The sequence below is a fragment of the Lipotes vexillifer genome, unplaced genomic scaffold (assembly GCF_000442215.2).
Source record: "Lipotes vexillifer unplaced genomic scaffold, Lipotes_vexillifer_v1.1 scaffold575, whole genome shotgun sequence".
NCBI lineage: Eukaryota > Metazoa > Chordata > Mammalia > Artiodactyla > Lipotidae > Lipotes > Lipotes vexillifer.
In genome coordinates, this window is record NW_006780198.1 from 591,225 (window position 1) to 606,288 (window position 15,064).

At 55.0% G+C, this 15,064-nt stretch overlaps 1 protein-coding gene across 1 annotated transcript in view; it reads right to left on the reverse strand.

Annotated features, from left to right (window-relative positions):
• Positions 1-15,064, reverse strand: part of NPHP4 (nephrocystin 4) — a 129,225-nt gene that overhangs the window by 110,340 nt on the left and 3,821 nt on the right. The window contains exons 3-5 of the mRNA XM_007453275.1: positions 5,871-6,043; positions 4,746-4,810; positions 2,054-2,209 (exon numbers count right to left, since the gene is read on the reverse strand). Of these exons, the coding sequence (XP_007453337.1) occupies positions 2,054-2,209; positions 4,746-4,810; positions 5,871-6,043 (394 nt within the window). The remainder of the gene's footprint in view (positions 1-2,053; positions 2,210-4,745; positions 4,811-5,870; positions 6,044-15,064) is intronic.

Here is a 15,064-nt window from a genome sequence, read left to right on the forward strand (position 1 = left end):
TCTTCCGAAAACACGAACTTCAGGATCCAGAGCTGAACTCACGCTCCTTGGATCCAGAACTCCTCTCTGTAGCGCGGCCCTTGACTCCCACCGTCCGACCTGAGACGCTGAGAACAAACGCGGGGCCTGTCTGGGCATCTGAGCTTCTCCTTCACCTTCCAGGAGGGACACAGAAGCAGGCCCGAGCTCCGCTTCCGTATTTTCATGTTTTATCTGCAGTTCTACTGACACCCACTGGTGATGGATACACCTCAGGCCTCAAGAACATTCTGTTTAAATTCCCAGAATCCCAGGTCAGAAAGACTCACAGAAGCTGAGCTCCCCGCAGGCGCGCACATAGATGCCTGATACCCGCGTAGTCACAGCGGTGCTGACAGCGCCCCCATGACCAGCGGGAGGGGGGCTCAGAGCCGGATGCAGGTTCCACCCTCTCAATCCCGGCAGCACGACCAGGAAGGCGGTTCTCCCTCTGCCTGCCTGTAACTCTTAGCTTCTCCTCCCGCCCTCTTGGGTGAGCACAGGCGCATCACAGAGGGCAACACGGCTGCCTACGGGGGCTTCAGGAGGGTTAGAGCTTGGTGACCCACGGCAGATCCAAACCTGGGACCCCCTCCATCCCCCACCCAGGACGTGCTCCTGTTCACGGTTAACTGATCATTTCTCATGTATCATCGTCTCTTCTCCGAGACGCTGGAGAAACAGTGACCTCGTGATGGTGACGACCACCGTGCACCCGTCCCAGGAGTTCACGAACTCAGATAACAAGGCCCGCACCCCAGCCTGGACCACAGCGCCCAGGCCACGCGCAGGGACGTTGTCACTGAGACAAACACTCTCCCTCCTGGAGCTGAGCCGTCTCTTCGGGTCCTGAGTGTCTCTGTTCTGAGCCGAACACTCAGCACCTCCCGGATCTCCTCTCCAGCCACTCACACCCAAAGCCACATCCTGCCCCTCCTGGATGGGAGCTGCAGCCGGCCCACCAAGACCAGAGGTTCCGGCAGCCCCAGCTGGGGAGGCTGGTGCGGCCCCTCCTCCTGGATTCTCCCAGACGGCCAGGCAAAAAGCCCCCAAGCGTACTCAGAGGGAGCATGAGACCGAGGAGGGAGGCCCGTCAGCAGGACCTGAGAGGAGGGCAGCCCTCACAGTGACTCGTGGCTCTGAAGGGCTGGCCCACACCCACCAGGAGAACCAACTTCTAAAACACACCCAGACACAGCCCTGAGCCTGTCCCGTGAACTTCAGTTCCAAAGTAATCGAGCAGTCTCACTCACAAGTTGAAAGGCAGAACAGCCCAGGTGTCCATGCACAGGTAAGTGGATAAACAAAACGTGGTCCATCCACACAGTGGGGCACCATTCAGCCTTAAAAAGCAAGGAAATTCCGACACACAGAACAACAGGGATGAACCTTGAGGACATTATGCCCAGCAAAATAAGCCAGTCACAAAAGGACAAATGCTGTAGGACTCCACTCCTAGGAGGTCCCTAGAGGAGTCAACTCATAGAGACAGAGAGCAGAATGGGGGGGCCAGGGCTGGGGAGGGGAAGGGGAGTCAGGGTCTAGCGGGACAGAGTTTCAGTCTGGGACGATGAAAAGGCTCTGCAGGTGGACGGGGAGGATGGTTACACAACAGTGTGAATGTACCTAATGCCCCTGAACTGCACACTTGACAATGGTTAAAACAGTAAATTTTATGTTATGTCTATTTTACCGCAATTAAAAACTGATAATAATTAAGCCCCTGATATGGTGGCCCAGTAAGGGTGGGATCTAGCAACAGTGGTTTTTCTGGCCACAGTCCTACAGACAGGGGCTGTTTGTCTTATGAAAGCATTTCTCAAGGAGAGAAGGCAGAGATGACCTGAGGGATGTGAGGTGTGCTCAGGAAGGGGCTGCGAACGAGATGACGCTGCTGCCCTCCCCCCTCCCCCCCCTCCTCCCACCACCAGGCTGTTTGCTGGGGGGCCCAGCCAGCCCTCAGCCCAGTTCCTGCAAGGTCTGCCCATGAACTAACAGAGACTCACCAAGTGGACAGAAACAGAGGAGCCCTTACCCGATTCTCCATGAGCTGGAAGGAGGCCAGGTATCTGCTGCAGACCAGACACCAGAAGGTTCTCGGGAAGAAGGTGGAGCACGGGCCCCAGGAGCGGGTGTGGCTTCAGCGTGTACTGCAGGCTGCAGTTCTCAATGAGGGTCACATGCTTGTTTTCTGAGGGAGAAAACACCTCCTGTGACAGCCCAAACCAAGGTACCTTCGGTCAAACCAACCAATAAACTGAGCATCTTGGAAAAGAACTCAACAAACAGGAAAAGTATTTTTCTAGGGAGACAAGGGAATTGCTCTGTTTGCTCAGCCAAAGAGCAAAAAAGAATCAATCCTTAAATAACTCTCACTGGTAAAAGTGCAACAAAAGAGATACTTGTTTTTGATCCCACATAACAAAATCTCTCCGTTCACCTCCTCCCCAAGAGCAGTGAAGTCAGGCATCGCTTGCTCCCATAATCAGAGGGAACCTAGAAGGTCCTCTGACCAGAGGCCTGCATCCCTTTCGGTCTCATTCTTGCATCCGTCAAGACCCACAAAGCAGCAGGACTAGGCCCTGGGTGGCCAGTGGCCTCCAAGACAGAGTCCTGTCCTCAAGGAGGGACCATTCTTCTGGGGTGACTAAGACACAAGCATGCCGACATCCATAACACACAGGAGAATGGGACCCAAACCCCAAGGAAGGTTCGGATAACGTGCTAGGGGAAGTGGGAAGAGGGAAAGCGTCCTGGAGAAAGGAACCACTGGGAAGAGCTCAGATACAGAGCACTCGGGAAAGTGGACGGAAGGGCGTCAATAGAAACTGGGCTGGGAGGGACCACAGACATGCCCTCAACACATTCCCATCAAATGGTCCATCTTGCCTGGGCTTGATTTCCTCCACTGATAGGGGACTCACCACCTCCTGAGGCGTGCTTTGTGATTTCATAAGAAAAGAACTAAATATTCGTTAGAAAAACATAACTATATTATCGAAAACCAGATTTTTAATATCTAACCACTCCAAACATGGGATGTGCTTACTTTAAAATGTTAAGTACCCTGAAAGGCACTCTGCTACATGGCTGGCTGGTGAGCACGCTGGTACAACCTCTATGGAGGGCAAACGGGAAATAACACAAAACTGTGACCAGCAATCCCACTTCTGGGAGTTTACCCTACAGATTCACGTGCACACTTGCAAAAGGGCAGATGTCCACAGCAGCAAAGCCTTCAACCCTCTGTTCTTACAGAACTGCCCCAAGGGTCCATTTGGGGTGGGTTGATTCAATCACAAACAGCAAGTCCATGAAATACCACACAGCTGTAAAAAGAATGAGCTCACTTTCTAGGTACTGATATGAAACATCCTCCAAGATAAATCATTGAGGGAAAAAAGAAAGGTCTGGGACAAGTAAACGGGGCAAAAACAGAACACGGAAGTGCACGTTTGCTTGTGTGTCATCAGAGGACCTTAAAGGACCCGCAAGATCCCAGAGAGGAAGGTCACCTGTGGTGCAGGTGAAGGGCTGAGCAGAGGCGGAAGGAGACCTCACCTGAACCTTTTCATACTATTCAATACTTTGAATGCTGGGTCATGTGACTGCATTACCCATCCAAGAAAAACAGCCCCGCACTTTTAGAAATGCCCCTGAGATGAGCTGACAGCCTGTGGTGGTCCCTCCCCAGGACCCCCTCACACGGCCGCAGCTCCCACACCCTCCACCAGCGCCCAGATCCGTGGGCCTGGAACAAACCTGGGGGCTGTGTCTGCTGTTGGAAAGGTGCCGAGTCTAAGAATACTTCAGGAGAAAAAACCGCTAGCAGGTTAATGATTAAATTCAATTGCGAAATAACCTAAAAGCCAGTCTTTATCAACAAAACCAAGTTTCTGACCGATTGTTCCTCTATCGTGAGATTTTCACCAAATTCAGAGGGAGTGGATGGGTCGGGGTAGGCTTGGGTTTTTCACACAGGCTGGGTGCCCATCGTGGAATCCGGGCAACATCACAAAGAGACAGAAAGTCATCCCCCCCACCCCCACCGCCAAACAGACCCACCTCCACCGCTTGGCCCCCACCCACACTCCCCGAGGGCCAGCAGAGCCCACACGGGCCCCTGAAACAGCCTGTTAGCCCACCCCCCCGGCTTCACCGCACGCCCTTCCGTCCATCCTCCGCGCAGCCGGCAGCCAGGGGGCCGCAGGTCCTTCCCACGGGTACCCTGGCGGCTGGGGAGAAGAAGCCACAGAGGCAGGGCGGGAAGCCCACTCTGCCCTAAGGCCAGCCGCTCCGCGCGGGGCCCATGCATGCCAGGTGCTCCTGCAGATGCCACTCTCGTTTGGCACCGCTGGACACCTGGCTGTGTTGGAGATAAGCCACGGACTTCGCAGTCAGAGGCTTCCCGGGACAGCCGGTGGGCAGTGATGGACAGCAACGACTTCACGTGGGGGCAAAGCTGCTACCCCAGGGGCAAGGCAGCCAACAGCCCTCCCACCAGGTGGCCCCCATGGGGTCGTCTTCACACGGCTACACCATCCTTATAGGCTCGTGTGTCTCCGATCTTCAAATTATGTCAGAACTCCAAGCCCAATGTTACATGTTCCCCAAGTCTATTAACAGTTCAGCTAAGCTGATGAGGTTCTAACACTCAGGGAAGTCATATGACAAACAGGTGCTGCTGAGGACAGTAGCAGCAGGCCTGGCCAGCCCTCGTCTCTTACGTTCTATGGGGTCCTGAAGAAGCGGGTGCAGGAGGGCTCGGGGGCTGCCGTGATACAGTCTCAACCTGCAAAACAAGACCCGTGAGATGCAGGTCAGCATCTTGAGTTTACTCATGGGATGTCAGCTATGCTTCTCGAAAGGAAGGCCTTGGGGACCCCAGCACCACACCTCCAGGAGCTTTCTCGACCCTCCATGGGAAACAGACGGCTGAGGACAGCATCAGATCCGCGAGCCCTCGGCACTCGTGGCCAAGCATGTCCAGCACACACACAGCACGGCCCGAGTGCAGCCTGAGAACCTCAGCGCTAGAAAACAACGCCTGGGGAGTTGGTCATGCTTGGAGATGTCCCAAGAAAACAATGTTTGAGGGGTTTCCATGATTGTGTGTCTGGAGTGGTGGTTCTCAACCCGGGATGATTTTGCCCCCATCGGGATGTCTGGTAAAGTCTGCAGATACTTTTGGCTGTCACAGCTGGGCGGGGAGGGGGCTGCCTGGCATCTAGTGGGCAGAGGCCAGGGGTGCTACGAGACCTCGTACACTGCACGGGACAGCCCAAAGTGTCCACGGAGCCAGGGTTGACAAGCCCCGATCTACAGTGACAACGCAAACCCCACCACGGCTGAAATGACCACACGCCATCTCATCCATCCGGGCACGTCCAGCTCCTAACGTAACAGAGCCTGGCACATAGCGGACGCCCAGCCAGTGTTTGCTGAGTGAACACCTACTGCTCCCTGGGCGCCTGTCTGGGAAGAACCTACTGTTTACACTCTGGACCCTTAGGAGATGGGCGCTGCACTGAAGATGAATTCAAAGAGTTTAAACAACTGGCCTAAGACCCCACAGGAGTAAGTGACAGAGCAGGACTCAGCCCTTGACCACCTTACATCAGATCCCACCCCCGAGGCCAAGGCCTGTCCTGCTCCCGCCTGGAGAACGATGGCTGGGCTTATTCAGAAACAGCAAACCCAGTTACAGCCCGAAGCAAAAATACCACTGGGAGACTGTGATGAACACACATGCTGACAAATTCAAAGCTCTCTAGTCTGGACAAATAATGAGCCGCTAAATCACCACAGAAAGACGCTGGAAACCCCAGCGACGGGGAAAATGAGGCAGATACCGTTTGTCCTGGGGGGCAGACATAGGAGATTCCGGGTTGTTGCTGAAGATCCGAAGGATTCCAAACCCACAGGACAAAACCTGAAGGGTCCCGTCCCGTCTCCTGCCTTCAGTGACCACTTCCACCACGGCCACGATATTAGGGTGGTTCAAGGACGTGTGAAAATAGAAGGGCTGCAAAAGAGAAGCCAGGGACGGACTGAACGCTCACGAGCTGCAGAGAAGAAACACAGAGGAACGCGGGTGCACTCCCTCCTCGTCGTCACGTCAACGCCACAAACACGCCGCGTGGGGAGCAGCATCCCTTCCAGGCGCCAGAGAAGAGAAGGGGCCCAGTGAGCGAGCCCCTCACAGCTCCTCCTTCCAGGGTGCCCAGCATCTGGGACATCAAACTATTTGCTTCTCCTCTGGGACCTTCCCATCCACAGAAAACGTCAACAGACCCAGAGCCTCTGGAGAACAAAGGGGCTGGGGCAGCCTCGCGCCCCATGCCCATCACCCGGGAGGACCACGAGCCCAAAGACGTAAGTAGCCCACCACACCCACACACCCGCTGAGCTGTTCCATCCAACACCGCCATCAAACTGCAATCACAACTTGCCAGTATTGACTCTAATCCCTGTTTCATGTGGAAATACCGAATGAATTTTGTTTAAACTAAGCAGGGGGCTTCCCTGGTGGCGCAGTGGTTGAGAGTCCACCTGCCGATGCAGGGGACGCAGGTTCGTGCCCCGGTCTGGGAGGATCCCACATGCCGCGGAGCGGCTGGGCTCACCGGAGCGGCTGGGCCCATGAGCCATGGCCGCTGAGCCTGCGCGTCCGGAGCCTGTGCTCCGCAACGGGAGAGGCCACAACAGTGAGAGGCCCGCGTACCACAAAAATAAAAAAATAAAAATAAACTAAGCAGGATCCTCAGTTCGGAGCCCAACTAACATCTTTTTATGATGAATATTGCTGTGGGATTTTTTTTTTTTTTGCTGCATTGGGTCTTCGTTGCTGCACGCGGGCTTCCTCTAGTTGCAGTGAGCGGGGGCTACTCTTCATTGCAGTGCACGGGCTTCTCACTGCGGTGGCTTCTCTTGTCACGGAGCACAGGCTCTAGGCGTGAGGGCTTCGGTACTTGTGGCATGCAGGCTCAGTAGTTGTGGCTCGCGGGCTCTAGAGCACAGGCTCAGTAGTTGTGGCGCACGGCTTAGCTGCTCCACGGCATGTGGGATCTTCCCAGACCAGCAGTCGAACCCGTGTCCCCTGCATTGGCAGGCAGATTCTTAACCACTGGGCCACCAGGGATGTCCCACGGTGGGATTCTTTATTATAGGAGTTGTGGACCCAAGCCAAGTAGATGATACTCAAATTGCTCCTAAAAGGTTTCCCACTTGCAGCCTCTCCATCCTCTAAGGTACAGATGGCAGCCCTCACTCTCACCACGGGGAGGGGGGACACGGGCGGATCAAATCCAGCTCCCATCGCTGAGATACACCCTCCCAAGTGGGAATGGAAGCACCTTCCCTCTGCTGTTGTTTTCCGATCTCCTGAAATCCAAAGCAGTTGCTCTCAGCTAACAAACGTCGTAGACACAGAAGACAGAGATGGAGGCACTAACTGGGTTTGCGAATCTATGGGCAACAAGCGTCCCAGGAGCCCAGGTCAGCGCTGACCTAAGGCCCTGGACCCGAGTGGTGCCCGGAACCCAGCATCCTTGCTGGGGCGAAGCCCAGGTGTAGAGTCACCAGCAGAACACAAAGGCCAGCCTCCCCCCAAGGCAGGGCCAGGCCGGGCCGGGTCAGGCCGGGCAGTGGCAACGTGACTTACTTAAACTTGGAACAATCCCCCATTAACGAGTCATTACCATGGTGTCACCGAGAAAACGTTTACTGTAATCACAGACTGTCAGCCCAGGATAACAGAGAGACACATTAAAACATCAGCCATGAGATATAAATCGTTATTCTATTATCTTTTATTGCAAAATGATGAAATAGTGACCACTTACAGCTGACAGGCAGTTGGACCAAGAGAGAATTATGTTTCCGTTTCCAAGACTCAAGAACTGTTTTAAAAAGGCCTGCTATAAAGTCAAGCTTGTCATTATCTCACCTCTCATGTGTACACCTGTGCATATCAGTTTTATGAACACTACCCACTTTTCCTCTTGGCAGTGAAACAAACATTGTCAGCTCTGATGCAAAGCAGCAATAAGCCTCCAGCTTAGAGGTCACCTTGAAATCCTTTGCCTGGAGACGGTGGACCAGCTGCTTTGGGGACGTCCCACATGTGGATTCATGGCTGTTGCCTCTCCCTTTCCTTTACCACTGAAAACGATTATTCTGAGACCAAACCGACCACGGAGCCCCCTGGTCTGTCTCCAGAGACTCCACTTTCACCAGGAGGGCTGGCCTTGGAAGCTCCGTGAATCACAAGGCGACACGAGGTCTGAGGGTCTCATCCCATCATTACTGCTGGTTAAGGACGGATGCTTTTCCAAACATCATTTATAGCCCCTCTAGTGTGGGCATGGCGCGTGCTAAAGAATTTCTAAGGAACCTGGAAAACGCGATCCAGCCCTCAAGAAGTCCAAAGTTCAAAGGTAAAGGCTAGATTAGGCAGGTAGAAAATGCACACCCTGCCCAGGGCCGACCAGCTTGGAGGGTCGGTGGAAGCAAAAGCCTCCTGGGATGAACCACACAACTCTGCAGCTTCAACCCGTGTGTGTGTGTGTGTGTGTGTGTGTGTGTGTGTGTGTGTGTGTGTGTGTGTGTGTGTTTGCGGGGGGTCCCCAGGAGGGCCAAGTCACCTGGAACCCAGGCACTCCCCCACCCCCAGCCCCATGGGCTTGGCCAGACATCTCAACTGCGGTCAAGCAGCACTGCAAACAAGCCCTCCAGCGTCAGGACGCCTCAAGAAGGCCGTGCAAGGCTTCCCTGGTGGCGCAGTGCTTGAGAGTCCGCCTGCCGATGCAGGAGACGCGGGTTCGTGCCCCGTTTCGGGAAGATCCCACATGCCGCGGAGCGGCTGGGCCCGTGAGCCATGGCCACTGAGCCTGCGCGTCCGGAGCCTGTGCTCCGCAAATGGGAGAGGCCACAACAGTGAGAGGCCCGCATAACGCAAGGAAAAAAAAAAAAAAAGAAGGCCGTGCAGGATGCTCGCAGATGCATCGGCTGCCACTACACGATTAAAAGCTAGAGTCAAGCCCATCCAATTACCTGTGAGAGAAGCCGCGGGAGATGGCAGAGTGGGGCTCTGGCTCTCCCCCGCATCACATCTCACTCACCCACCCCTGACGAGGTGCCTCTCTGACAGGAGAAACAGACTAATAAATCACAGAAATGCTCCTGTCTTAATGCCTTCATCTTCAGACACACGGACACCGCTTTGCCTCGGGGCCCAGATTCCATTTTCACCCACACGATTGGGCCTCAGATGATGTGCCTTCATGGAGAGGTTGCAGCCTCGCGTCCCCGGCCACACCTCCGCTTGATCTGCCCTAAGTGACACGTGCTTTTCGGTCCCAGGCTGAGGTCAAGGCCACAGGAGAGAGGATCAGAAATTAAACTAGTGCCTTCCAAACCGTTTTTTTTTAAATAAACCTTTAATAGGATGTCTTCAGGAAGGTAAATATATCACAAATCCTTCCTGCAGCCAACATCTGCCAGCTCAACCTTCCACTCGAGGCTCAGAGCAGTTTCCTGCACACAAGCCACCACAAGACTGAGTGCTCCAAGCACGGTGAACTGGCCAAGCAAAGTTGCCAAGCATCTGGGAAGATGCAAAATCTCTAATTCCAAAGTCAGAAGCTTCCGCTCATCCGGGGTGGGGTCCACCATTATCCACAGGAAGGGACACAGCCCTGGAGACAGCCCCCCGCCAAGAGAATTATCTGGCTCAAAGTGTCCGCGGAGCCAGGGTTGACAAGCCCCGATCTACAGTGACAACGCAAACCCCACCACGGCTGAAATGACCACACACCAACTCATCCATCCGGGCACGTCCAGCTCCTAATGTAACAGAGCCTGGCACATAGCGGACCCCCAGCCAGTGTTTGCTGAGTGAACACCTACTGCTCCCTGGGTGCCTGTCTGGGAAGAACCTACTGTTTACACTCCGGACCCTTAGGAGATGGGCGCTGCTGTCCCTCACGCACAGAACATGAATTCAGAGTCAGGAGTTTAAACAACTGGCCTAAGACCCCACAGGAGTAAGTGATGGAGCAGGACTCAGCCCCTGTCCCCCTACATCAGATCCCACCCCCGAGGCCAAGGCCTGTCCTGCTCCCGCCTGGAGAACAATGGCTTGGCTTATTCAGAAACAGCAAACCCAGTTACAACCCGAAGCAAAAATACCCCCCCAGGAGACTGTGATGAACACACAACAGCATAAGCTAACAAATTCAAAGCTTTCTATTGTCCCCACGTGGTAGACAGTTAAATCACCATACAGTGCAACTAAATCCCACTGCTGGAAACATCATAGAGAGATATCCTTCGCCCTTCTATTCATTCATTCACTCATTTCTATCCCCTTCCTACCACCGTCCATTCCTGGCTTGGTGTCCCCGGGACTGGTTTCTGTTGAGCTGGAGAGGACAGAAGCCCTCCTCGGGTGACACGGCTGAGGCCAGGCTCTCTCCGTAGAGACGGTGCCCGGGGGTGATACTAGATTCCTGCTTTGCAGATTGTTTGTATCAGGAGCAGCTCTTGGAACATGTGACAGGTGTAAGGAGAGGGTAAGGCACGTTCAAGAACCCGGAGATTAACCAAGGCATGGCAGAGCCTCCCAGAGTTTCGTCCGGACACGCTGACATTCCCTGACAGCCTCCACTTTTTTTTTTTTAATTTTATTGGAGTAGAGCTGATTTACAATGCTGTGTTCATTTCTGCTGTACAGCAAAGTGACTAAGTTATACATCTATACACATTCTTTTTCATCTTCTTTTCCCTCATGGTTTATCACAGGGTACTGAATATAGTTCCCTGTGCTACACATTAGGACCTTGCTGTTTATCCATTCTATATACAATAGTTTGCACCTGCCAACCGCAAACTCCCAATCCTTCCCTCCCCCACATCTCCCCCTTGGCAACCACAGGTCTGTTCTCTGTGTCTGTGAGTCTGTATCTGGTTCGTAGATAAGTTCACTTGTGTCCTATCTTAGATTCCACATATAAGCGACATCATATGATATTTGTCTTTCTCTGTCTGACTTACTTCACTCAGTATGATCATCTCCAGGTCCACCCATGTTGCTGCAAATGGCATGATTTCATTCTTTTTTACGGACAGCCTCCACTCTTAAAGGGAGTCACCTCACTCTCATTACTTTGACGAACAAGCACGTTCAGCAGCTGGTTGCTCTCGGGTGGCGATGGGACGAGGAAGCAGCCCCATTACCTGTGTCTCCCGGAGGCCAGGGGTCTGCCTGTGACTTCAGCAACACCTCGGGCTGAGATGGGCTCAGGAGGAACCATCTCCTGGTCCGGGTTCCGGCTGCCTGTGAAGAACCACTAGGATTCCTGCCAGTCACTCGCGTACAATAAATAAAGGAGGAGAAATGAGGCTGTCACTGAAAGGCTGAGCATGGTTAGTTAAGGAAAGAATCTAAGGGAGAATTATGTCCATCTCAGAAAGAAAGTGTAGGAACTGCACGGTACTTTGGCCTCCCGGATTTTTTTTTTTTTTAACTTATCTATTTATTTTTGGCTGTGTTGGGTCTTCGTCTCTGTGCGAGGGCTTTCTCTAGTCGCAGCGAGCGGGGGCCACTCTTCATCTCGGTGCGCGGGCCTCTCGCTATCGCGGCCTCTCATTGCGGAGCACAGGCTCCAGACGCACAGGCTCAGTAGTTGTGGCTCACAGGCTTAGTTGCTCCGCGGCACGTGGGACCTTCCCAGACCAGGGCTCGAACCCGTGTCCCCTGCATTGGGAGGCAGACTCTCAACCACTGCGCCACAAGGGAAGCCCCCCGGATTGTTTTTTAAAGATATCTTTTGAGAGGCCGAATGAATGATCAACCATCTCAGTGCAAGTGAAGGGCAATTCCTCTCCACCGAGGACGGTCTCGAAGGAGAGCACCTAATTCTGAGTCAGAGCTGAGAGGCCCGGAGCTGGTCCCCTGGGCTCCGCCAGGCAGAGCCGAGAGGCTGGGACAAGAGGGGATCTGAGCGCAGCATGAGGAATTCATCACTCACAGAAAGAGACAGCCAGCTCGGGCTCAAGGAAGGACTTCTTTTTTCCCAAGTCTTTCCTCAGGACGTTGTTTGCAAAGTAATAAAACAACATCTTCTTTCAGGGCTGCATATTACGGTGACAACTCAATCAAAACCCAGAGCCCACGCGGTTGATTCAGGAATCCACGTGTAGGCGGGACAGCCACGCCGATTCCAAAGATGGTCCCCTGCTACTGGCAGCTGGCGACCTCCCGTCGTATCACCCCCAAGCCACGGCTGATCGGCAGAACCAGAAAAACCCAGGCAATTAGTAAAATCAGAAGAAGATCATCACCAAATTTCAGAATCACCTCAAAACAGGGCAAATTGTGTTTCTCTCTATTCCCATAGGTATGGACGCAGAGCTTTGCTCAGATGATGAGACCACAGAACCAGTCCCTCCGGCTTATCTAGGCCACCTTGGGCACGCTCCTCGTTTCATGTAAACACGTACATACACATATGCACGCAGGTACACACACACGTACACGCACACACGGCAAAGGGGGACTCTCTTTAGTTAACTAAACTCTGAACGTCAAGGATGGAGGAAAGCGCTGGGCAAGGAGGATGCTGCCGAGTGGCTCATCAGGATGGGTGTTCCTGGGGCACCACTGGCCTCTGCTGCTCGCCTTGGGCATAGCAGCTGGAGCACAGCTCTTCCCTGCGCAATTCCGTGGCTCTGAAACCAGCTCCCAACCAGAAATGCTCTGTTCACCCACACCAGCCTTGCTGTGATCTCCACTTCAGTAACTAAGGCTGAAGGGTGCAGATCCTTCCAGAAACATTGAGGGCTGTGGTCCTCCCTAACACACAGCCCCGTCCCCATGCCCCACTCGGCAGAACACAAACGATGGAGCGGCACTCGGCTCCCACAGCTCAGGTCAGACCTGAACTGTGAGCTGAAAAGGCCTGAGACCCACAGCTCCCAGGACACAGGGACACACGAGAAGCCCTCTCAGGCACGGACGCTAAACCCTGGACGAGTCCAGAAGGGGGAGCGGCAGCTCTGAAGGCTTCCTTGCAACGCGACCTCCACTCTGCAGGGCTCCCAGTCACCGAGCTGGTGGCGGGACAGGGCAGGCCCTCCGGGCGTGGCCTGTCAAGGCTGTGACAGCCACTGCCACGGGGAAAGCCAAGGGGAAAGCCACGGAGGCAGGGCTCATCTCGGGACCCCAGTGGCGGCAAAGTGCTGCCCTGCTGATTTCAGAACATAACCATCCCCTCAACATGGCAGCGCTTCCAAACGGAGCCTGCAGGGCCCCTCCAACGCCCGGGGTGAAAACAAGGCCCGAGAACAATCCTTGCGGTCAAGGCGGGTGTCGCTCACGGCCTCTGACCTGCCGGATTGCTCTGCAAGGCGGAGAGATGATCTACTGACCTCCAGAGGCGGATGGCGGGGACGAAACCACACCAAGGTGCTGGGAGCCAGCCTCTCCCGTGGAGACTCCCCAGGAGAGGACCCTGTGTCACCGTACTAACTGTCACCACACCGGGCTTCCCGGGGCCTGACTGTCCACCCGAGAAAGAGAATCCAAACAGCCCGGCCCTGGAAGGCTCCCAGCAACATCGGAGCCACCGCGCTCCTACCCGGGCCTTGACCGCCCCAAGTCAGAGGCGTGAAGGCGACTCACTGCCTGAGCTGGGACGGCACCCTAAGCAGCCGCCCACCGTCACTCCCCGGTTTACAACACGTGGCCTTTCTCTCCGGCCAGACTCCAAGGGGCACCTCACAGGCCGTCTGGCAGCCTGGACACCAGCCGCAGTCCTGGGCCGCGGGACACACATACCCACGGCCTTATCTAATTTTCCTGACCTCCGGGGGCCGCATCACCCTCTCTGGCACGTTCAGTAACGGGACCAGTCAGGATCAATCCACGCCGAGACATGGCATCCCGACCCTGGGTGACCGCCAAGTGCAGAGTCGCGACCCGGCGGCCTCACGACTGGGCCAGGACCGCGCCCCGCAGAAAAGGGCGGCTCGCTTGGTCTGGTTACGCACGGCGACCTCCCCCAGGATGGCCGTGGTCACCGCCACCACCTCCATTATTCACTGTACTGTCACTTACTAGGCTTCCCTGACTCTGTACACACGGGAAGGATAAAACCAACACAGCACCAACCCTCCCGATACCCGTGACCGTCCCTTGCAGGACCCCACTGCCTGCAGGTTCAGCTTGAAGCAGCAGCCGGGAAGAACACCTCTGGGACACCTCGCGCTCTTGAGGAAGAGCCCAGTGTCCCTAGGAAGGCCCTGCCCAGCCAGCCCACCAAGCCCACCCTCGGCCGCCTCCCTACGCCCCCCTCCCCCACCCCTGGGCACGTGCGGGGCCTGCCCTGCTTGCGGCACCTGCCGCCCTGCTCGTCCCGGGGCTGGGTCCCTCCTCATCCTGGGGCCCAGCTCGCAGAGGTCCCCCTTCACCACTGCCTGCAGCACACCTCCCTTCTTCAGGGCAGCAGCTGTCGGTCTCCTCCGAGAACCTATCACACCTGCACCTGCTCTGTCGCCTGCCTGGGTGTGTCGTCCCAGCAGACTGCAAGTTGTCCAGGCTGAGAACCACACCAGGCCCGTCCACCCAGCATCATCGCCCCAGTGCCCGGCACAATGGCCAGCAGACAGCAGGCGATGGAGGGACGTTTGTGAATCTGGTGCAGCTGAACGAAGATGGAAAACCCTATCTGCGAGGTGGCCAGACACAGCTACGTGGGCAAAAGCATGTCACCAACTGATGCCAACGCAAGCACCCCGTCTGCAGGCAGAGGCAGGGGCTCCGGGCTCTGCTACCTTCTACCTGGGTGAGTCACTTTACTCCTAGGTCTCAAGTTGCTCATTTAAAAAAAAAACAAAAGAGGAAGAAGAAACAAAAAAGAAAGAAAAAGAAGGGGAGAGGAAAAGTAGGGAGTCAGATGAGATCGATAATTTCCTAACTTTGTTCCAAAAGCTGCAAGGTCCCGTGAAGGTGACGAAACCCCCTCGTGTGTCCCCCCCCCCCCCC